General features: G+C 53.4%; 1 protein-coding gene across 2 annotated transcripts; it reads left to right on the plus strand.

Annotated features, from left to right (window-relative positions):
* Nucleotides 1–1,200: 1,200 nt before the first annotated feature.
* On the plus strand, nt 1,201–9,104 carry DLK1 (delta like non-canonical Notch ligand 1). 2 transcript variants are annotated; one of them, XM_081292716.1, is made up of 6 exons: nt 1,201–1,294; nt 1,753–1,905; nt 3,141–3,204; nt 3,671–3,801; nt 6,341–6,482; nt 8,170–9,104. In XM_081292716.1, the coding sequence occupies exons 2-6, from the start codon at nt 1,839–1,841 to the stop codon at nt 8,915–8,917; spliced, it is 1,152 nt and encodes a 383-aa protein (XP_081148842.1). In that variant the 5' UTR covers nt 1,201–1,294; nt 1,753–1,838; the 3' UTR covers nt 8,918–9,104. The 2 variants fall into 2 exon arrangements, with proteins under 2 accessions (XP_081148842.1, XP_081148843.1); XM_081292717.1 differs by lacking the exon at nt 1,201–1,294 and having other exon boundaries at nt 1,618–1,905; nt 8,170–8,449; nt 8,675–9,103.
* The last annotated feature ends 14,922 nt before the right edge of the window (nt 9,105–24,026 follow it).

Consider the following 24,026-nt stretch of genomic DNA (forward strand, 5'->3'; position numbering starts at 1 on the left):
CTTCAGCCGCCTCTGAGCGGTTCTGAGGTCTCCACCCGAGCCACGTGCTCTCCGCACCCCCCTCCTTCCCCCGCACCCCCCCCCCCATCACCATCAGCTATCTTAAGGGACTGCACTTGCCCTGGGGATTCCCACATCTCTAAGGATGGTAAGAGTGTCCTCAAACCTGCCAGTGCACCTTCAGATGACTCTGATTCAAAGAAACTACTCCCCAGGGTTCAAAGGGGCAGAGATCCCCTCTACCCAGCACTGAGTAAGGAGAGACTGTGAGGAGCAGGCACCAGCTCCCCAGATCTGCAGGCAAATTAAGCCTACAAAAATGACCCCTCCCAAAATCTTGATCTCCCCAGAAAGTTAAACCCCTTTCATCTCCTTTTCCCCCTCCCTCCCTATCTTTTAGAGCTGGGGATTCAGAGGGTGTGGCTGCCCCTCCCAGAGTAAGGGCTCCATCCCCAGTTGGGATCTAAACTGAGTTGGGGGCTGGGGGGGCAGGAGGGACATTGGGGAGACCCCTCCCCAGAAGCTTTGGGGGGTGTTCAGTATCTGGCAGGGTCAGTATTTCCTTCCCCCACTCCAGCAAACTCCTGGCTGTAGGCTTCCCAGTGGGTCTGGAAGATTATATATTGGAAGGCTAACAACATGTGTCACTGTGGACAAAGATGAATTCAATTGTGAATGTGTTGGGAGAATTTTCATGGGGGGAGGTGTGATTGCATATTTGAATTTTTTTTAAGTGTATGACCAAGAATCTGATTTGTGGGTTTTGGGAACTGAGCATGGATGCTTATGAATATCAGGTGTGTGGCCAGCACATGTGCGCAGGAGAATCCACGTGTTTATGTTTCTGATGATTAAGACCCCCGCTGTGACGCCAGCATGTGTGTGGGTGGCTGAGACTGAATCGGAGCAGGGTGTCAGTGTGTTTACAGCGTGTTTAGGTGCGCGTGTGCTCTGCTTTTGCTTCTGCACAGAGAATGCCCAGATTTTCTGAACTTTTTATCTATTGTCTGGGCGCCTGGGACTAAGCATGCGGTGGTCTCAGTTGTTACTATTATTGACCTTGCGGTGTGTTTGGGTTGCTGTTTGTGTCTGGGTAGCGGGGTGCGTGTTGCTAAAGGGGCATCTGAATGCCCTGTCGTGCCTCTCCATGACTGGGGAAACTGAGGGCACAATAATTTTTCTGAGTGTTTTTTTGGGCGCCTGCTTGTTAATGTGCGTTTTCCACGTTGCCGTCGTGTTCGTTTGTGTTCTTCTGGGCATATAACGCAAGCTTTGAGTGCTCCGGACCCTCACAGTAAGTCTCTCGAAGTTTTGGGGTGCGTTTCTCTCTTCCGCGCGTCGAGTTTCCTCGAGCGCCTGCCGGCTTAGCCAGGCTGGGTTTCTGCAACTCGCGCTCGCTTGGCGGGCTGGCGGGCTGCGCAGGCACGCCTGCGCGCTGTCCTGTGCGTCCTGTGCGGGGGTACCTGTGCGGGTCCAGCCCGAGAGTGCACCCGCGTGCGCGAGCGGGCTTCCAGGCTGCTGCGGTGTTGCGGGCGGCTTCGCGAGGGGCGGGGGGGTCACCGGGACTGGCCGGCGCCGGCTCCGTGCGCGCTAGGCGGGGGCGGGGGCGGGGGCCGCGGAGGGGGGGGGAGGCGGTACGAAAAGGGCGGCGCGCGGCGGCGGCGGCAGCTTCTCGGCGGCGGCGGCGGAGAGCAGCGCGCAGCCCGGTGCAGCCCTGGCTTTCCACTCGCTGCGCGTCCGCGCCCCTTTCAGCGTCCGCAACCAGAAGCCCAGCGCAGCTCCCGGAGCCGGATCTGCGCCCGCACCGCTCCCTGGACCGCGACCCCGGCCACCCCGCGATGACCGCGACCGAAGCCCTCCTGCGCGTCCTCTTGCTCCTGCTGGCTATCGGCCACAGCACCCATGGTGAGACCCCCGGCGGCTTGGCTCGCGCCCCCTCTGGGGAAGCCTGCGATGCCCCGCTGGTCGCCCCTGGCCCCGCGCGCCTCGGGTCTCCCCAAGTCCCGCTTGTCCCACCTAACCCTAAGCCCGCGGCGCCGTGCCTGCTCGCCCTCCCCTCCATCATCGCATGCCCAGCCCGCCCCTGGGGTCCCTGGAGTAGGGGAGGTGGAGACCCCAGCCCCTTCCCGCCTCACAGAGTGGTGCTCGGAGGGGTGTCATTGCGCTGATTGAGGAGGTATGGAAAAAAGCGGCGATGCTGGGAGGTCTTCTATAGAAATGCTCAGTGGCGCAACTTTGGGGGTGTCCCTGCGTGCGTGTTGAGAGCAGGTCTTGGGGGGCATTTGGGGAAGTGACTTGGCCGTGGGAGCCCCCCATTCCCGTCAGGATCCCAGTCTGAGCCCCTCCTGCGTGGCGTTGCGCGTTTCTCTAGGTGAGGGGCTGCGGCACTTCTCTCTGCAGCAGCCATCTGTCTCTGGCGGCGAGAGAGTTGCCCCCTTCCCGCAGTGCCCCCCGCCCCCTCTGCGCCAGTGGTTGTGTGTGTGGGGGGCTATCTAGAAAGCTGGTTGAATAACCTCATACAGCAGGTGCCTGTTAAAGTGTCAGAATGTCTTTTAACAGTGTTAAAATTCAGCCCACTCTGCAGTATGATTGTGGGTCCCCCTTTCTGTGAAGACTGTGGGGTAGGGAAAAGGGGAAATGTGACCTGGGTGCCTGGTTTGACAGAGATGAACCTTTAAAACCACCAGCTGCCTCACCTGGGAGCAGCCAGGTGAATCTGCCTGGGCTTTTCTAAACTGCGCACTTCAAAATCTGCCCCCCCCCCTTAGCCCACTGTGCAAAAATGAGGGTCTGGCTGAGCTCAAGGGTAGAGAGCACCCCCTCCTCCGTCCCCAGGCCCGCTTTTAAAGGATTTGAGGTTCGTTAGGTGTTTTCTTTGAGGAAAAAGAGGCGTCTGTCTGCTGTGGGAACTGGGGGTGTTCTTTGGTGTCTTGGCTAGGAAGATGGCTGAGCATTCTTTCCCAACAGGTTCAGCCTCTTCCATCCACAGATAAGAAGTACCTACTGTGTGCCAGGCTGTTAGGACCCAAGAGGGTCGTCTGCTCCCCTGGGGGCAGACAGTGGTCTGTTTAGAAGAAAATGGGCTTTGCCTTGGTTGCTGGGCCCTTGTGGGGTGAATTGTAACCTTTCTTGTGCCTCAGGAGCTGAATGCTTTCCGGCCTGTGACCCTAAAAATGGATTCTGCGAGGATGACAATGTTTGCAGGTAATGGAGTAGGTCCTCAGAGGCAGCTGGTGGGGGCCAGGGCAAGGTCATGGAGAATCATGGAGTCAGGCTAAAGAAAGGGGGGACATGGCCACTGTGCTGCGTCACACAGCTTCCTTGCCTCTGCAGAAAACGGGTGGGGGAATAAGGAGGGGTGGAAATGGTGGGGGCTGTGGAGGGCAGGGGGAGGAAGAGAGCCCCTTGCAGGGTGAGACCACTGCGGGCCACTGCGGCAAAACGCAGCTTTCCTAAGCTCTCAGGGACCCCACTGACTGTCCTTTTGCACATTCTCTGAGTTTTTCTATTCAGGTGATTGGTGTTTGCTCCTGGGACCCTCTGGCCCGGCACTAGGCAGAGCCTTCCCTGTCCCCAGGGCTCTTGGGTCCACAAAAAGCAGCCTGAGTGCCCTCTCCACCCCTGCCCACCTCATATGTTCCCATCTGCCCCCCCCCCGTCCCTCCTACAGGTGCCAGCCTGGTTGGCAGGGTCCCCTGTGTGACCAGTGCGTGACCTCCCCCGGCTGTGTCAACGGACTCTGTGAGGAACCCTGGCAGTGCATCTGCAAGGATGGCTGGGACGGAAAACTCTGTGACATAGGTTGGCACTCTCCTCTGCCCACTGTCCTCCCTGCTCCCCGACCTCCTGCCCCCCCTCCTGCCGCCTCCCTTCCCCCTGGCGCCTAATTCCAGCACACCTAGAGCCTTCTGTTGTAAAGACCTCTATGGCTTCCCGCTGGGGCCCAAAGCCTCCTTAAAGGTAGGGACTTTATTTTGCTCACCTCTGCACAGTTAGCATCCTGAGAAGGCTTTGGGGATGGGGGTGAGGGGGAGCTGCCTGTTGAATAAAAAGTTACAAAATAAACAATACCACACACAGCTGAGCAGCTGGAACTGTGGACCCCAGGCAACCTGTGTAAGTCACCAAAATACAGAGATGGGCACGGGCTGGGGTATCTCAGGGCTTAGACACCAAGAAAGTCATATGGAACACTGTAAATGCAAAACGCCAGGGACAAACAGAGAAACAGACAGGGAAGGGTGAGTGGGGTTGAATCTGTAAGGAAGGGACAGGCTGCCAGCACTCAGTGGTCCATTGTGGCAGGAAGCTGGGGGTTTGGAGAGCCGAGAAGGGGTTAAAGTGCAGATTGGTGTTATCTGTTGAGTTCATTAATTCATGCCATTTTTGTCCTCCATTACCCCAAGCAATTGAGTGTTGGCTGGGGCTGCCCTTTTAGGCTGCAAAATGTTTGTCTGAACCCCTCTGGTTTGGCAAAACCCTCCCCAAAGTCCCAGTGAACAAAAGTCCTCAAAAAAAATCTCCCAGCAGCATACGCAGCTGCCCCAAGGCCTCTCTCCCCAGTATTAGAAAAGCTGTGTGGCACAAATAGGGAAACTGAGGACCACAGAAGCAAAGGGGGCTACCCCTCCCACTGTCTCTGGCCCTTAAAATCTGACCCCCATCATGGTGCAGGGCTGATCTGCAGCTGACTCACGCTCTGGCCAGCAATTCCGCAGCCCCTCGCTGCTGCCGCCGCAGCAGCAGTGACGGCACCAGCAGCAGCTCTGAGCCATCTTGGGATTCAAAGGACCGTGGAAAAGCCACGGTTAGGGGTCAGAGTCAGGCTTTTAACCTAGAGCCTCCCCTCTTTGGTATCTGAACACAGAACACCCTACAGGAGTTTTCAGACAAAATCCTCCCTCCCTCAGCACACCCCTTTCCACCAGGTTCACAGGTTGCCTGGTGGGGGGCTGGAGAGTCTGGGGGCGCATTGCAGGAATAGCCCTCTGGGTAATTACCTGCCCTCTCCCTTCTCCCCTGTTGGGCACACAGCTGCTGCCGAGCTGGAGACCCCCCAGCCTCTGCTGGGAGCGGCGTCATCGGCTGTGCTTTGGGTTGGCCTGGGGGGGTGCTGATGCGTGACTCGCAAGGCTTGGCATTTCAGGGAGAGGAGCAGGGTCAGTCTGGGGGTGGTCACCAGCTCTTTAGCTTAAATCTAACATTCGGAGTGACAGGGGAGGCAGGAGGGAAGAATTAGGACCCTGCTGCGGAGGCTCCCCATGCTAAGGCTCCCCCAGGCATTGTCCCAGAAAGATAAATCCTCCTTGTGGTTTCCTTGCACCAGGCCGGGTTCCCACCGAGAGCCCATCAACATGGCGTTCATGTTTTCCCTGGCTGACGGATTGCAGTCTCCCTTCCACGAGAGAGGGGGTCTCTTTGAAGGGGGGCTCTGCACACGTGGAGTTAGCCAGCTCCCCACCACCACTGCCCCCGCCCACCGTCACCTGCTGTCCCTGGACAACCCTGGCTTTCTGTTGGGCAGGTGCAGCAGCCCAAATTACAGAAACCCCTCGGGGATCAGCCAAGGAGACCCCTTCCTTTTATAAGGAGGGAAACTGAGGCACAGAGTGGTGGGGAGGTGGACTTTCTGCCACTCAGCAGAAAGGGACCTGGCTTTGCTGGGTAGCTGAGGTCTCCACCAGCGCAGAGCCCCTGACCCAGGCCCTTTGTTCAGCTCATCACTAGCTTGTCGAGCCCGAATAATGAAGTGAGCATGGCAGGGGGCGTTAAAGACAGAGAGAGTGCGCTAGTGTTCATGGAAACCCGTGTGGGCAGGAGGCGCTTGGATTTTGCCGCCGTCAAAAGATTCAGCCTTTTAATTCTGGACCCCCTTAATTTGGAACCTGTGAGCAGAAAGACCACAGGCCTGTGCAGGCAGCAGTGGGGTGAATCAGGTGTCTTGGTGCCTGACAGGGGTCTTTGATGGAAAAGTGTGACGGGCAGGTGGTTTTCTACAAGGGTTGGGCTGGACTAATCCCCCAAATGGGGAGGACCCCCTCTCCCAGGTATGTGTGGAGGAGATGAGCACTAAGGAATCTCAGGGGAGGGGTACCTGTTTCTGGGCTTGAGGGGGATGGAGGAAGGGGGGCAGCTGTCCTGAGCTGGACATCAGGAGCCCTGGCTTTCTGACTTGTGACCTTCTAAGCAAACCCCCACCCTCAGTTTGGGGGTCAGTATACCCTCTGACTGTGAACCCCACTTAGTAGCTGCAAGCAGTCATTTGGCAGCTCAGCCGGCATCCCTGCCACACTAGCATCTGGGACAGAAGCTAAGTGGGATTTTTTTCTGTACCCCCCAGATGTCAGGGCTTGCACCTCTACTCCATGCTCCAACAATGGGACCTGCGTGGACCTCGATAGCGGCCGCTATGAGTGCTCCTGCCCCCCTGGATTCTCTGGCCAGGACTGCCAGGAGAAGGATGGACCCTGCGTGATCAACGGGTCAGTACTTCTCCCCACTCTGTGATCAAATGATTGCTGCCTTTGAGTCCTGCTTCTCCTGAAGGCCCTTTTGGCCTGACCCTGTTGGACCTGTCACCTAAGAAAAGATGTAAGTGGCCCCAGGATCCCATGGAGAGCCACTTTAGATGTGTGCTTGGGGGGGAAGGCATCATCTTCCTAATCTTTTCAAAGGATCCTGAAGGTGATTTCATATTCTCTTGGTGTTCCCAAGTCCTGATGTGTGTGAATGACAGTAGATTGGAATGGTGAACGGGAGCTTGGAGCTGCATAATTTTCTAAAGGCAACATAATAGGAGATCAGAGTTCAGCAGGGCCAGGCTGTTTGTGAAACCCACTTAACATGGTGGCAGGCACTTTGGGGACCTGGTGGGCTCTGCAGTTGGATTTCCTGGGATATCTGGAGAGGGAGCCACCGGCTGCGGGGCTGGGAGGGGACAGAGAAAGCAGTGGGCCAGCTCTGGGTCTTAGCAGCCCTCACCCTGGGATGGGCCTTAGGCTGAGGCCAGGGGAGGTGGTGATGGGGAGGGGGATCTGAATTCATTAATCCAAAGGACAGAAAGAACCCTGTCCGGGGCCTGTGCTGGGGCTTGGTTTGGGGTGTCCTTCTACAATGAGCACCTTTGACCTGCCCCTTCAGGGTGGCATAGAGTGCCCAGGAGGCTGTAGCTTTAAACAGACATGAATGTGTCCTCCAAAGATCAGTATTCAGAAGGGGGTCAGCTGAGGGAGGTGACAGCTAGACTCTATTGCTCTCCCTTTTAGCAAGAAGAAGGAAAAAAAAAAAGATGAGACATTTATAATATTTTGCCCCCTCCTTGAGATTCCTTCAGAGCCCAGCTCCTGTGTGCCCCCACCCAGAGCCGCCACGCCGATTCCTCGTGTTTATGGCCCCTTTCTTCCCTGGAGTTTGGCATTTATCGAATGACAAAGGGCTTGCTCCTTTAAAAGCACTTACATTAAATGCCCGTGTGCGCTTGGCTTTGAGCACAGGGCTTCAGTTTGCAAGCTGCCCTTGGGTGAATGGGCCCCTGTTAAACAGCCTGCCACAGACACGGCTGCCACCAGCCTAGACAGAGCTCATTGCTTTCACTCTGAGAGTCCCCAAGGGTTTCACTCACAATAGCCTGCAGGCCCACTCCCTCACCAGGAATAAAAATAATAATACGGGGCAGGAGTGGGGCGGGGGACACAGACGGGGCCAGGGCAGCAGAGCCCCGGTGAGTGTGAGCGATGCCTCTCCTCTTGGTTCTGCCTCAGCAGCCCAGAGCCGGAGCTAAGGGAAGGGGCTTGCTCCAAACCTGGGCTGTCCCTAACGATTCCTCTCCCAGCCTCAGTTTCCCCACCTGTCTAGCAACTAGCTCTCGGTCCTCTGGATGAAATAACAGGTGGGAGAGGACGTGGGCATCCTGGCACGGGAGGTCAGGTGTGTTCCAGGTTGGCATCGTTGATGGGGTGAGCTGGTGAGCCCCTTGCAGCCAGGGGTCCCAGGTGCCTCCCTGGCTGGCATTCCTTCCCTCCCTCGCCTGCTGTGTGGGAGCCCCTGTCCTTTGGTCAGGTCCTGGACCTTGCAGCTGAGGAGCCTGGCCTCCCCCACCCGCCTTTGCACCCCAACATCCCTGTCCTGGCCCACCCCCGAGGGCCTTTACCACGTCCTATTGTGTTGCAGTTCCCCCTGCCAGCACGGAGGCACCTGCGTGGACGATGAGGGCCGGGCCTCCCATGCCTCCTGCCTGTGCCCCCCTGGCTTCTCGGGCAACTTCTGCGAGATCGTGGCCAACAGCTGCACCCCCAACCCGTGCGAGAACGATGGCGTCTGCACCGACATAGGGGGTGACTTCCGCTGCCGCTGCCCGGCTGGGTTTATCGACAAGACCTGCAGCCGCCCGGTGACCATCTGCGCTAGCAGCCCCTGCCAGAACGGGGGCACCTGCCTGCAGCACTCCCAGGTGAGCTACGAGTGTCTGTGCAAGCCCCCGTTCACGGGTCCCACCTGCGTGAAGAAGCGCGGGGCCGGCCCCTCGCAGGTCACCCATCTGCCCAGTGGCTATGGGCTGACCTACCGCCTGACCCCCGGGGTGCACGAGCTGCCAGTGGCGCAGCCTGAGCACCGCATCCTGAAGGTGTCCATGAAAGAGCTCAACAAGAGTACCCCTCTCCTCACCGAGGGTCAGGCCATCTGCTTCACCATCCTGGGCGTGCTCACCAGCCTGGTGGTTCTGGGCACCGTGGGCATCGTCTTCCTCAACAAGTGCGAGGCCTGGGTGTCCAACCTGCGCTACAGCCACATGCTGCGCAAGAAGAAGAACCTGCTGCTGCAGTACAACAGCGGGGAAGACCTGGCGGTCAACATCATCTTCCCCGAGAAGATCGACATGGCCACCTTCAGCAAGGAGGCGGGCGAGGAGGAGATCTAAGCAGTATCCCCACAGGCCCCTCTATATTCTCGGGGTTTCGCAGAGCTCACTACATGCGGTCTGTGCTAATCTTTGTGGTGGAATTTGCTTTTTTCTGTGTGAAATCTAGTGAACGCTATGCTTACATGTATTGCTTTTGTGTTGCCGTGTGACAAGCGCTATGCCCACGGAGACTATCTCCTCTTTCTCTCTTATTAATGCATGATAACGAATAATAATAAGAATTTCATCTTTAAACGAGTAAAAGAAATAAGTATGTTATTCTAAACTCTAAAAAAATATCAAAAGACAAAAAAAAAACATGGTAACAGAACCAGGGCTCTGTGGACCGACATCCCTATCCCAGGGGTCTCAGCCACAGAGTCCTCGCAGAAACCGACACGAGTGCTGTGCATGACCATCCACTGTGAAAGGGCTACAATCTCTTTGGTTCGTTGATTCTCACACGTCACATCCGACTCGCACTCACTTCCTGCTCCGCACCGCACCCCTGAGGTCTTTCTGATTGATTTGAGATTCCACAGAGTGCAGCGGCAGTGTGTCAGGCAGAGAGAGCCCCGGGTTGACTGCTGGGGGGGTCGGGACCCTGTCCCAGCCCTGCCACTAACTCGCGGTGTGATCCTTGGCGAGTCCCCACCCCAATCCCGGGCCCACACTTCTCGCCCCCCTCCACAGAGGGGTGGCAGCACCCACCACCCAGGTCCTGACTCTAAAAAATTCAGAATTAGGAACAAGGGATGTGTACCGAAATGTGTCCTGACCCTGAGAACAGGATCTGATGAAGACTAAGTCTCATCCTGAGATCCGAAAGGTTTTGGCCTATCCTGGATGCACACTTGATGTTGAAATTGATCTTGACTACATTTCTCAAAGCGGGGAGTCTCCTGGCTCACTTCCCCTGTGGGAACAATTGGCCCCTTTGAGTCATAATATGCCATGGGGAGCTGCCTCTTAGGCAGCCTGCCCCCCCTACCCCAGCCCAAGGCCCACACCTGCCACCCCCCCCACACCCCAACCCCCGCGAGACCCTAGACTAGATGCGACCCTCAACTCCCACGCACCTTGAACCGCAAGTGCCCCTGGCAAAGTCTGAGCAGCAGCACAGCCCTCACCAAGGTCTTCACAGAGTTGGTGGAAATTGTTGTGGGCGCTTTCTTGTTCTATGGCAAAAGTGGCTTGAGACCTGGCCATGGATTTACATTTGTGTTGCTGAGTTAATAATCCTCAGATCCCAAGACCTAGCCAGCTTCTGAATTTGATTTTTTTTCTTTTTTTTTTTTTTAAAGAGCATCTATCTTTTCTGCGAAAAATAGAGGGAAATGGGACAGAGCTCTGTGTGGCTTCCCAGCCCTGCCCAGGACTAGGCAGCCACACAGCCCCCGTTTACCAGTTAGGGATATTTTGCTTCTTAAGTTATTTGGATAGAGATCTATACTGTAGCTTTATTAAGTATGACCTGCGTGTTTACCTTGCTCCAAGTGCTTATTTCCAAGTCCTTGCCACCCTCATCATCTACCGTCATCCAGATCACAGCCACACACACTTCCGTCGCCACCCATGGGTCACTTGCGCCACCGTCATCTGGTCATCCACCTCATCAACTCCCCGTCACTGTCCCAGTTCATGTCATTTCAAAGCCCGAACAAAGAATTCTTCATAGTCACTTCCACTCATCTCTCCCATTGGTCACTCTGGTCACCCCCGGTCCCTGGTCATGGGCACCCTGTCAAGTCCCTCCTACCCACAAAGCTCCCATCCAGACCCTGTACCACGTAAGCCCCTCCCAGTGTCACCCTGAAGTCCCCCTCCACTTTACCCCAGCCTTCCCTGACTTCATTCCACAGGGTGCCCGGGCTCCCCAGCTCCAGCCACTTCCCCACCCTCGCCCTGACCCACAGCCAAGCCCCTCCCCCATCCAAGTCCTCTCCCCTGATCCCACTCCCCTGCCCGACAAAGCCCCTCCCAGCCCTGATGACCATCTCCCTCCCCCCGCTCCCCTGGCCTGCCCCCTGTCCCTGAGGACCCTCCTCTCACCACGTCATCCACATGATCATTACATCTCACTCTGAGTTCATTTTATGAAATAAAAATTTCAAAAAGACAAAAAAAAAGAATTGTTGGCATGTGCCAGGTGGTGGCTGGTTCCCCGCCTGGCCGCTCTCAGCGTGAGACCTTGATGGAGTCTGCTGACAATTCTGCTCCTCAGTTTCCCCCATGCGAAATTCTAAGATTGGACAACACATTCAAGTTCCAGACTCCATGTTTTCTTTTCAATCTCCGTGCTGTGGAGAATAGCCGAGTCCCCTGAAGGAGGACAGAAAGAGGTCCGGCTATTGTCCCTGACAGTTCCTCATCCACTCACTCATCATCCACCATCGTCCCACCGGGAGCACCTCCACGCACCTGCTGTGTGCAAGGCAGGGTGCGGGGAGCTGAGGCACTGCAGGCTCAGGGGAGGGGAGCGGCCTGTGTCCGCAGGGAGCCCAGAGCAGTGCAGGTAAATTCCGTGGGAGCGGAGGGTCCTGAGCAGACCCTCCCTCAGAATGCCACCACCACCACCCCACGTGACAAACCATCTATTACCAGCACTTAATGAGGCCGCCCCACCCAAATTCCACAGTGCCCACCCACACGCACCCCAGTGCAGTTGGAGCGGCATCAGCAGCCTCGCCTCGGTCTTACGTCACGCAGAAATGGTCCATTCCATCCTCTGTGGGTTCACCAGATCTGCTGAGAGTGTCGGGATCCCTGGCTGCCCACCCACACCTTGTGTGTGCTTGGTGTAGTATGTAGTTTACGAAATAAACGGAGAAGCTCAAAGACAGCTGTCAGAGACATGTCCCCCAATTCGGTCCCAAATTAAGAGAAGGAAGACAATAATTCTGAAACCAAAATGTTAAAGAACTGTCAATGACGCTCTTTTTAGCTTTTCCGTTTAACCACCAGTCCAGACATGCAAAAAAAACCTTTGTTTATTGAAAAATAAACAACAAGGGCTACTCTGAATCTGTTTCTTTGATTTATTGTGCGCCAGCTACACTCGTCCCCTTCTCGGGGTGGCCAGGAGCTGCAGGGCTGAGGAGGGGGCTCATGGGCCCTGTGCCTCCCCTCCTCCCCACCCCAGGCCCCTCTGGGTCCTTGGAATTGGGAGTTTCCTGCTGGGAGGGTCCTCCAGGCCTGCAGGGCCCTTGTCCTCACCCGTGGGCCAGGAGGGTTGTGGGTGGGCCTTGAGGGGGCTACACAAGAGCCCTGGGCCCCTGCACATCACCCCTCCAAGCCCAGGGTAACTCTCTCTGGGCTTGGCCTAGAACTCTGGAACTCCACGTAGTCCATCCAGGGCCTATTGGGGGTGGACGACCAAGAGGAGAGGACACTGTCCATCACATTCTTTGTGGGACTTGGGCCTTTTAAACATTTCTACGACAAGATGTAGGTCCCATTGATTTTCCTCCTGGAGGCCTGGTGTAGTTGGGGTGGGGCTCTGCCTGTCTTCCAGTCCCAGGGCCCAGGTGGCCAGAAGCCTGTAGACCTAACACAGTAAGTCCACACTTTGGGCCCTGTAGGGCACCCGCCCCAAGTTGGCAGCCAACTCCTGGGGACCAGGGAGACTCAGTCTGGCCTCTGCTGACCTTGGAGGTGGCCCTTGGTCTGGGGTCCCATCTCCCCTCCTCCCATGCCCTACCCCTCTTTTCTCAGACTCTCCTGGTCAGGTTGCTGCCGCCACCCACCCAGCTGCCCAAGCCTGGGGCCTCGTGTCCCGGGGACTCCCCTTCTTGATTCACCATGGCAGCTGCTCCTCTGCCTCCTCCCTGTCTCCTTCCAGCCTCAGCCCCCTCTTCCCTCGGTGCCTCTGTGGTCCTCTGCCCCAACCGTGGCTGCTCAGCCCATTTCAGCAAAAACTGCCAGCGGTCAGGAGGCTGAGGCAGGAGGATCGTGAGTTCAAAGACAGCCTCAGCAAAAGCCAGGCACTAAGCAACTCAGGGAGGCCTGTCCCTAAATAAAACACAAAGTAGGGCTGAGGATGCGGCTCAGTGGTTGGGTGCCTCTGAGTTCAATCCCCGGTATCCCCTCTCCCCCAAAAAAGAACACTCCAGAGGGACAGAGAGAGGATGGGTGCTATCCTAACGCTGTAGGAGAGCCACATGACAATGTTAGGTCAACAAATACAGCAGCTCAATGCAGCCTACAGTTGCAGAGCCAGAATTCAGGGGAAGAGCCCTGTGCGCAGGGTCTACACAACCTGGGCCCACAACCTTCGACACTTGGAAGCATTGCCCTGGTGAGGGTCACTGATCCTGAGTAAAGACAAAGACCTTCCAAGGCAGGGCGAGGCCAGGAGAATCCCAGTGGGAACACCTGAGAGCAAAGTCGCTGTCCCCTCCCCAGCAAAGAAACAAAAATCTGCAACAAAGTAACCGCACGTTGGAAAGAGCTGGGTTTTCTAAGGCCGGATGAAGCAAGCAGACCACGTCTTGGGAGGCATGTCTAATTGAATGCTAGTGTTGCTGGCAGACAGCGAAGGCTGGTGCAGGTCTGGGAAGGCATCAGTGAAGGTGGGTCACTTGGGGTCAGTGAGACAAACTGGAGTCATGCTGGGGACCCCGAGAACCTGGGAGAAGATGTAGCGGCCTCTGAAGTCCAGGATGGGGAGGCCCAGAGGCCCAGGGTGGGGCTTAGGTCAAGAGGCAGTGATGCTGGGGGGCTCTGCTCTGCACCCTCAGCTTAGGAAGCAGACGTGGAAGGTCCCCAGTGCAATAGCTTGGGTCTCAAGTGTCCCTTAAAGGCCTATGTGTTGCAGGCTTGATGCTCAGCTGAGTCCTTCCCGGGAGGTGGAGGAAGCTTGAGGAGGCCTCTAGGTCATGGGGTGGGGATGCCCTTGAAGGGAGTTGGGAACCCAGCTTCTTCCTCTTCCTCTTTCTCACTCTGCTCCTTCCACACTGGGCCACCATAGGCCCAAAGCAAAAGGATTAACTAATCATGGACTGCAGCCTCCAAAACTGTGAGCTAAAATAGACCTTTTCCCTCTGTAAGTGGATTATCTCAGGCGTTTGGAACAGTCTCTGAAAGTTCACATCCAGTGAACTTCAATTAGGGGAACGGACAAGGGATACTGAGGGGCACCTGGGCAGGTGGGTGGAAGATTCCAGAAAGCAGGTGGAGGGGATGCATCTGGGACAGGGAATAATAAAGAGCACAATGGGCTCCACAGGATGGCCCCTGTGGTTGGGAGCCAGTCTTGGCCCTAACACATAGCAGGTTGCCAGATGGCATCAAGCAGGAGCCCAGTTCCATAGCTTGGGGACTTCCGGATCTGGGTACGTGTTAAGGTATGCAGCCTAATTTAAAACCAAACCTGAACCCCTTTAAAGAACAATAAAACATATTTTACACACACACACACACACACACACACAAACAAAAAACCACATAGATGGGGGGGCTGGGGCTGTGGCTCAGTGGTAGAGTGCTCATCTAGCACGTGCGAGGCCCTGGGTTCGATCCTCAGCACCACATAAAAATAAATAAAAAAAAGATATTGTGTTCAGCTACTTCTAAAAAATAAATATTAAAAAAAAACACATGGATGGGGCTGAGGTTGTGGCTCAGTGGTGGAGTGCTTGCCTAGCATGATCGAGGCACTGGGTTCGATCCTCAGCACCATATAAAAATAAAAAATAAAAATATTAAAAAAATACCCTCCACATGGATGACATCACTAGGGACTTTCTCATGCTGCTGGAGAACATCTTGGCCTTGATATCACTTAAGCAAGAGCCTTAATTAACCCATGTCTCTGTGCACAGGGAGAAAGCGCAGTCCCAGTCTTAGGTGGGAAGGAAAGACACATAATGCCAATGCAGCAGAGCCTGAGGGGATTTGATAAAGTACATTCCAGATTCTGAAAGAAGTCTTACCTGGTGTGGTGGCACATGCCTGTAATCCCAGAGACTCACACATGCAAGGCCAACCTGGGCAATTTAGCGAGACTCTGTCTCAAGATAAAAAATAAAAAGGAGGCTGAGGCAGAAGGATCGGGAGTTCAAAGCCAGCCTCAGCAAAAGCCAGGCGCTAAGCAACTCAGTGAGACCCTGTCTCTAAATAAAACACAAAATAGGGCTGGGGATGGGGCTCAGTGGTTGAGTGTCCCTGATTAAATAAATAGATAGGTTAATTAATTAATTAATTAATTTAATTAAAATTTTCAAAAAAAAAAGGACTGGGGAGGTAGCTCAGTGATAAAGCACCCTGGGGTTCAATCCTGAGGACCCCTCCCAAAAGAAGTCTTAGAAAATGAGGTGAAAGTTCGTGTTTCCTTAATGCTGTAAAGGTCTTAGAGCAGTTCTACAGCAGCCAGGGCAATGGTTTTCAAGCCGGAGGCACCTGGCTTTGCATTTTGGCTCTGTCCCTGGGGCTACCTAAAATCTTCCTGTCTGCTTCCTCATCTGCATAAGAGTGGACAGGAAACTAGTTTGTATTACTTTTGTTCTAGCACTTGTGGCCTATGTGAGAAGATAAGAAAAAAGCAAACAGAAGACGTGATGATTGGAAAGGAAGTGAAATGACTATTATTCTTGTCTGCCAAAAAACCTCAAGAGAACAACTGGAAGAAATAACAGGAGCTGGGTGTGGTGGCGCAAGCCTATAATTCTAGCGACTTGGGAGGTTGAGGCAGGAGGATTGTAGCTTGAGGCCAGTCTCAGCAATTTAGTAAGGCCCTAAGCAAATATAAAAATAAAAATGGCTGGGGATGTGGCTCAGTGGTAAAATGCCTCTGGGCTCAATCCTCAGCACCAATAAATAAATAAATAAGAGAAATACTCTGAGAAGTCAATGAGACAGGACATACATTCCACATGTACAAAACCCACACACTGGGCTGGGGCTAGGGCTCAGCAGTAGAGCGCTCGCCTAGCACGGGCGCGGCCCGGGTTCCATCCTCAGCACCACATAGAAATAAAGGTATTGTGTTGTGTCCATCTACACCTAAAAAATAAATATTTTAAAAAAGATTTTAAAAAAACCTTCATACTACTAACAACCCATTAAAATATAATGAGTTGTTAAATAACCCAATGAATAAATGGGCTAAGGAAGTGAACAGACACTTCACAGAAGAATACAGTCAATCAACAAATACATGGAAAACCACCATTTGACCCAGCTAACTCTCTCCTCCCTATACACAAAGGACTTAAAAACAGCATCCTACAGGGTCACAGCCACAACAATGTTTATAGCAGCACAATTCACAATAGCTAAACTGTGGAACCAACCTAGATGCCCTTCAGTGGATGAACAGATAGGGAAACTTTGGTATAGATACACAATGGAACGTTACTCAGCATTAAAAGAAAATAAAATCCTGGCATTTGCAGGTAAATGGATGAAGTTGGAGAATATCATGCTCAGTGAAGTTAGCCCATCCCAAAAAACCAAAGGCCTAATGTTTTCTTTGATATGAAGACCCAGATGCATAATAGTGATTGGGAGGGATCATGGGAGGAATGGAGGAACTTTAGATAGGGGAAGGAGGGAAAGGAGGGGGCATGGGGTAGGAATGATGGTGGAATGAGTTAGACATCACTACCCTAAGGACATGTATAAGACACGGATGGTGTGAAAATACTTTGTGTACCATCAGTGACTGGAAAACTTGTGCTCTAAGTGTGTAATATGAAGTGAATTGCATTCTGCCATCACGTAAACAAATTAGAATAATGAAAAAATAAAATAGAAAAAAATGACAATCTAAAAAAAAGTTCAACTCTCTAACAATTAGAGAAATGCAAATCAAAACCACACTGAGATGCCGTCTCACTCCAGTCAGAATGGCAATTATCATGAATTTAAGCAACAGTAAATGTTGGCAAGGATGTGGGGAAAAGGGCTCACTCGTACACTGCTGGTGGGACTGCAAACTGGTGCTACTACTCTGGAAAGCAGTGCGGAGATTCCTCAGAAAACCTGGAATGAAACCACTATTTGATCCAGTTATCCCACCTTTAGGTTTATACCCAGAGGACTTCAAATCAGCATACTACAGTGACACAGCCACTTCATTGTTTATAGCAGCTCAATTCACAATATAGCTAAGCTATGGAACCAACAAGTGCCCTTCAACAGATGAATGGGTGAAAAACTTGTGTTATATTCACACAGTGGAATATTACTCAGCCTTAAAGAAGAATGAAATTATGGCATTTGCCAGTAAATGAAGGGAACTGGAGAATATCATGCTAAGTGAAATAAACCAATCCCAAAGAATTAAAGACTGAACGTGTCTCTGATATGCGGATGCTAATTCACAAAGTAGGGTGCTAGCAAAAAATACAGGTACTTTGGATTAGACAGAGGGGAGTGAAGGGAGGGGAGGGCATGGGGGTAGGAAGGATAATAGAAGGAATTGGACATTATTACTCTGTGTGCATATATGGTTGCTCAACTGGTGTGATTCTACCACATGTACAACCAGAAGAATGAGAAGCTATACTCCATGCAGGTTCGATGTGTCACAGTGCATACGACTAACTAATGAGGACAAATAAAACAATAAAAATATAATGATTTGAGTAATTTAAACTCCATATTACTGGATGTGGTACCTGTAATCTCAGTGACTTGGAGGTGGAGGCAGGAGGATAGCAAGTCTGAAGCAGGTCTAGACTGCAGATGACCTACCCGCTAGGAGGCCTGGCAATTTCCGGTGCCATTCCAAGTCGCCAAAGCTGGCAGCTAAGGAGGAGAGGCCAGGGACACTGACAAACAGCCTGTGAGCATAGGACAGCCCCACACAAGGCAGGATGGGGTTCTAAATTCGGATACTGCCCAGGGTGGGAAGGCCCGGTGTGGCGGGAAGGGCGGGGCTGGGACTGGTAGGAACCACAGGGCACAGTGGTCGGGCGCTGTGCAGGGACTTTGTGCAGGGTCTCCTGTCCTTCACTCGTGACCCAGGAGGTGGGGAGAAGTGTCTCCGGCCTAACAGATGAAGAACTTGAGGCTCACAAGTGGAAACACCTGTCCCAGGCCACCTGGCCAGGAGGTGAGCTGAGCCCCCAGGCAGACCTCCACGTGCTCACGTCAGTCTTGGGGCCGCTGACTGCTTCTGCCTTCTGCTGTGGAAGAACAATGTACCCCCAGTGTTCCCAGGCTGAGCAACTGCGCTCCCCAGAGCGGCTGGCAAATGGTCATCTCAGGCTGTGTCCCTCCTGGCAGGTCATCGTTAAGAATCCTGAGGCTCCATCCTGGGTCATTTCTGAGTGGACCCCCTGTGCTCACCTCCTGTTCTCCCCTTCACCCCCGTGGAATAACCCACCATGCCTCTCCCACCCCCCGCAGCTGCCTGGTGCAGCCCAGGCACCATGTTGACAGTTTGAAGATAAGGGTGGACTCAAGATGCTCAGCGGCCTTTGGAGTCACTCGGAACAGAACCCACCATTCTTGTGATGTGGTGGCACTGCATTCAGGGACCCCCGTCTTCATTGTTAGCTTCTCAGTGACCTTTGGACACTGGCTCTGACTTTAACGCTCATTCCTGGAGACCCAAAGCTCCATCATGAGTAGGGGTTTGGGAGTCACTAAGTGATCATGCCTTCCATTCAGATCCACCGCACAGCGGGTCGGAGGCTCCCCCAAGGCACCTGTGTTTATCTTCCCCCCTCCAGTTCACAGTTGGAAGAGATGCTCAGATGGTCAGAGTCCTCAAGACTTACTGCCCATGGAGCAGGGGCTACTGCGGTGGGAAAAGTCAAATGGAAGCTCCTAGAATTGCTTCCCTCCATGAAGACAGCACACTCACAGTGATGCTGTATCCCTGGGGGGAAACAGATTAGAGCCCCCAATGTTTAAATGAGCTTCGTCCTTCCGAGGTTCATGTCCTGGAAGCCTGGACCCCAGAGTGGACATGCTGAGGTGGTGGGAACTTCAACATTTCCCTTGCATACAAGGTGCCACCATGATGCCACCCTCATGTTGAAATGTATCCAGAAGACCCTCACCAGAGGCCAGACCAGTAGGGCTGCCTGATCTTGGACTCCCAGAGTACCAAATGGTATGCTAAATAAACAGGTTTTGTTTTGGTTTTTGGTGGTTTGAGGGATTGTATCTAGAGGTGTTTTATCACTGAGCTGCATCTCAGCTCTTCTTATTTTTTTTTTTTTATTTTGAGACAGGGTCTCACTAAGTTGGCTTTAAATTTGCAATGCTCCTGCCTCAGTCTCTCCAGTTTCTGGGATTATTGGTGTGTGCCGCCATGCCCAGCCAATCTCTCTCTTTTTAAAATAAGTCACCCAGCCCCAGGTATTTTGTAGTAGCAAGAGCAAATGTGCAAAGAATGTGCCACCATCAAAGTCTTGAAAGAGGTGATTCGTATGCTATCCTCATCCAACTTTGGCCTGAGAAGAAAACAGATGGGTCTTAGAGAATGATGATGAACTGCTAAAAATTTAATCAGGTGTTGATCCCAATTTGCAGCTCCAAGCCTTTCATCCCAGCAACTCCGGCTTGGAGTGCAAGTTTGGCCAGGCTGGGCTACGCAGGGAGACCCGGTCTCAAAATACAAAGGGGCTGAGTGTGTAGCTCCACGGTGGAGCCCTGGGCTCACTCCCCAGGAATGTATAATGCGGAGCTCCTGATCCAGACGTGGTTCCTTCTGCCGGAACACACCAGCACAGCACCAACGCTTGGCACAGTCGTAATTTGAGGAATGCTGTTTTCTCTATATCTGTTAGTAAAAATTATGAAAGTAAGTTTGCTTCCAAACCATAATGTTGGCAAAGCCAGCAACACATCCTTGCCGCCTCCCCTGGGGCCTCTCATCTCTCCAGCTCTGTGTCATAATCTACTCCCCAGGACTTTGATTGTCTTTCCCTTACACGGGGCACCCTGCTGGTTCATTGCATTGAAGCTATTCTGCTGATTGTACCTGGCGAGCAGGACACGTTGTTAAGACACTGGCATGCCAGAGAGTGAAAAATAAATCCTGCAAAAATTCAGGAGCCTTCCACCTCGGTGAAAATTCTAGGTATAAGCTATTTGTGGGAGATGTGGAAATAGCCACTCCAAGGTGCAAGACAAATGGCTTCATCTGGGACTTCCTACCGACATGAAGGAAACTTGACGTCTAGTGAAACTTTCTGGATTTTGGAGGCCACATATTCCTCAGGTGGGCCTGCTACTCGGATCCATTTGCCTAGTGACCCCATCGGCCAGTGTTGAGTGGGACTCAGAACCGAGGAGGCTGTGCGGGAGGCCCGGGCTGCCGAGCAAGGCGCTCTGCTACTTGGCCACGCGATCCAGCAGATCCAATGGTGTTGGAAATGTCTGTGGCAGATGGTGATGTTAGGAGGAGCTTTTGGCAGAACCCAGAAGGTGAACCGCAGTGCAGAACACTAGAATTTCTGAAGCATGGTCCTGCCCTCCTTGGTGGCGAACTAACCACCTTCTGCTTGAGAGTAGCTGAGAAATGACTTCTCCACAACCACTGCTGAGTGCCCAGAGAGCAAGAGATCACGCTGAGTCCCAATGTGGCGGCCCTCCCTGGTTGTGGGGTCGGCCTGTCACCTGGAGGCACAGTGATCATGTGGGCGCACTTCCAGGGGTAGCTCTCTGTTCTGCCTGGGAGAGGGATTTGCTCTGGATAGGAGTCTGCCTTCCTTGCTTTCAGTGCTCTGCTGAGATGAGCACCTGTGGGCCCACGGCTGCCCGATCCTCGCATCCCATTGGGCGGGGTGTTAGGATCCGCTCCTGCCACTGAATCAGGCAGCCAGATGGAGCTTGCGGGCTGGGGCTGGGGCTCAGCAGTAGAGCACTCGCCTGGCACCCGTGAGGCCCTGGGTTCGATCCTCAGCATCACATAAAAATAAACAAATAAAATAAAGGTATTGTCCATCCACAACTACCAAAAAATTAAGAAAAAAAGATGGGGGTTGCTCTGCTGACTGGGGTTGTCCCCATCTGTCCTGCTTGGGGGAGACCCAGTGGCTGTGGCATGTGGGGGTTGGGAGGGATATGCTGGAGGGAGGGGGCGCCTGGGTGCTCCTCAGTGCTCTCAGGTGCTGTGGCTAAAAGCAATGATATTGTCTTTTGTCAATTAAAAAGAAAGTAACTGGGAGGGGCGGTGGCCCACGCCTGTAATCCCAGCGTCTCGGGAGCGGAGGCAGGAGGATCAAAGTTCTAGGGCTGCCTCAGCAACTTAGCAAAACCCTGTCTTGAAATAAAAAGATAAAAAGGGCTGAGGAGGCAGCCCAGTGATGGAGCACCCCGGGGCTCAATCCCCAGGACCACAGACATAAATAAAATATAAAAGGAGATCAAGGAAAAACTTTAAAAATCCAATTTACATAGAGCCTGCCATGGCTGCAGCTCTTCCCGAATGACCATTTGGGCCAGTCTGCAAGCCCAGGACCACGGGGCGCTGGAAAGCTCGCTCCAGGCAAAGGAGCAGGCAGACCACTGAGGGTGGTGGCCACAGCTGTGACCAGATGGTCCTGTGGCCAATTGTAGTAACCGGGACTGCAATAACTCTTGAGAATTTCTTCTTTATTTTGAATATGTTGGGGTCCACCAAGTCTCTGTTTGCTTCCCTTCTCTGAACTCTTCATCACCCCCCAGCATAGGCGGTGACAGTAGTTAATTTTCCATTACAAGATCTAAAGGTCTGTGGGGTGGGGCTCCTGTTCAGCTCTGTAGTGAACGAGGGGACCCCAGGACGCTCACCCCAGAAACCTCTGCGGCACCAAGACCTGAGCTAGGTTTGCCTGTCCTCGCAGGGCCGGCTGGCCCTTCATCGCCCTTACTTCACCTTTGCCTTCCTCCCCCTCCTGCCGGGTCCTCTCTAAGCTCTGGCGGCAGACAGGAGAGAACAGGCTGCACACTGCCTGGCCAGCCCCACCACTGGGTATAAGGTCAGAGTCTTGGAAGGAATCGCGGTCCTCTCTCCCTGGCTGGGCGTCCGGCTCCTCTGGTACAACTCCCAAGCCAGGGTTCTCAAACACTCAGTTTCACACTCAGCCCAGAAGGGGTGTCAGAGGAGACCCTGCACCCCAACGCGCATGAAAAGGTTCTACCTCCGTCCCCTTAGGAAACGTGTCCTCCTCCTCTAGGGGCAGAGCCCAGAGCTGACCCTGGGACCCACCATGAAGGGAGGCTCTTTAAGCCTCAGAAATGCTGCACAACTGTCAGGAGTTATCGTCAAAGTCCTGGAGACCAGAGTCCTGTGCAGGCAACATTTTTTATCATTTGAGACATTGTCATCAGAGAGGATTTAATTATCCATTCACACAACAGTGGCCTCAACTTTAGCATCTGTCAGCGAGCGTTTCTGGTTTTGTTTTGAGCCACCCTCTCCCCGCCAGCTGCCAGGAAAATGGAGGAGGAGGGTCGACTCGTGGTAATTGTTGGGCTTAATTTGTATGATTGCACCAAGCGACTGAAATACCAATTGCTGCAGGTCGGGTTCCCCTGGAAGGAGACTTTGAGTGGAGGTTTGTGCTTAGAGCTTTGTCGGGAGATGTTCTCCAAATCAGTGCTCTGTAGGGAGTCAGGAAGGGGGGTGTTGGATTATCATGCTGTTCCTCAAAGACCGCACACAAGCTTGTGTGGAGATTCAGAGCTCCGTGGCCTTCAGAGCGGGCCTCATTGCAGCAGGCAGTTAGTCCTTGGTGCCACCACGGTGGCCAGCCACTGGACAGGCATTGCCCAGGGAAAGGGGCTTTGGTTGGGCAAGGGGGGTCTCTTCAGCCAAAAGCATGGTGCAGGGGCAAGGCCAGGGAGAGGGGCGCTCTGGGCAGCTGTGAAGTCTGTGTAAATCACTGTCCCCCTGGGGTCCTGTGTCTGTCTGCACTTGCTTCCCATCTTAACTTTTGAGAGCAGCTCCTCCAGGGGTCTGTGGACCTCCTCTCCTGGGGCGAACTCACGGGACAAACATTAGTGGATGAGCCGAGGGAACCCCGCTGATCTTGAGACCACAACTGCCACCAAATGTCTCCCATCTCTACTACCTGAGCAATGTGGTTCTCACCCTTAGGTAGGATCTATATGGCCTTGGTGGCTTGTACGTTAGGGTGACCGAGACCCTCATCTAAGAGATCTTGGAATGTTGGTCACCAAGCACGGCTCCGGTCAAGGTTGAGGCATTAAAGTGGACAAAGGTGTACTAAGAGGTGCCCAGAAAACTGGGGTGTCCAACTTGGGAGGTTGAGGCAGGAGGATCATGAGTTCAAAGCCAGCCTCAATAATGGTATGGTGCTAAGCAACTCAGTGAGACCCTGTCTCTAAATAAAATACACAATAGGGCTGGGGATGTGGCTCAGTGGTCAATGCCCCTGAGTTCAATCCCCGGCACTTCTAAGAAAACTTGGGTGTCAATACGCTCCTCTTGTCTCCATCATTTAGCAGAAGCCCTGTCTCTTCCTGATCACGCTCAATTTCTCCTGCCAGAGAGGAGCGCCCTTCCTCATTTACTGGTCTCTTGGTAGGAAGGGGCTGAAATGACTGACCAATATTGAGTTTAAAATGTCATGGGCACGTCTGGCGTGGTGGCTCATGCCTGTGATCCCAGCGGATCCGGAGGCTGAAGCAGGAGGATCACAAGTTCAAAGCCAGCCTCAGCAACTTAGTGAGACCCTATCACAAGTTCAAAGCCAGCCTCAGCAACTTAGTGAGACCCTATCTCAAAATAAAACATAAAAAAGAGGGTTTGGGATGTGGCTTGGTGATTAAGCACCCCTGAGATAAACACCTGGTACCAAAAAAAAAAAAAAAAGTACTGGGCAGCGAGGCCACAGGAGGGCCTCAGGAGGTCCTGTCCCTGGGACAGTAATGGTAAAATTGGACAAAAGTGTCAAAACAACCATCTCACAACTCTGTAAATTCACCAAGGCACCGAGCAAATTGAGAGACATTTATTCAATAAACACTGCTGAGCCTTAGTTGCCAGCGGCCAGATCTGTGCCATCTCCGTGTGGAGCTGCCCCCGTCCCCCTCTGCATGAGCTCTGGGTGGTAGCCACAAGGCCAGGAGTCTTGCTGTTGCTGGAGGGTCTGATCTCATTTGGAGCTCCACAGAAAACGCCATGTCCAGGGACACTGTCAAAGACAATTGCCATCTTGGG

This window comes from Spermophilus citellus, assembly GCF_964194105.1.
Source record: "Spermophilus citellus genome assembly, chromosome: 4".
Lineage (NCBI taxonomy): Eukaryota > Metazoa > Chordata > Mammalia > Rodentia > Sciuridae > Spermophilus > Spermophilus citellus.

What these genes read in the sequence shown, in the direction of transcription:
- DLK1 (XM_081292716.1), top strand. Translation starts at nt 1,839, where the DNA reads ATGACCGCGACCGAAGCCCTCCTGCGCGTCCTCTTGCTCCTGCTGGCT. An exon ending in TATCGGCCACAGCACCCATG is followed by an intron (nt 1,906 to 3,140) that starts GTGAGACCCCCG and finishes CTTGTGCCTCAG; the next exon opens with GAGCTGAATGCTTTCCGGCC. An exon ending in GGACCCTGCGTGATCAACGG is followed by an intron (nt 6,483 to 8,169) that starts GTCAGTACTTCT and finishes ATTGTGTTGCAG; the next exon opens with TTCCCCCTGCCAGCACGGAG.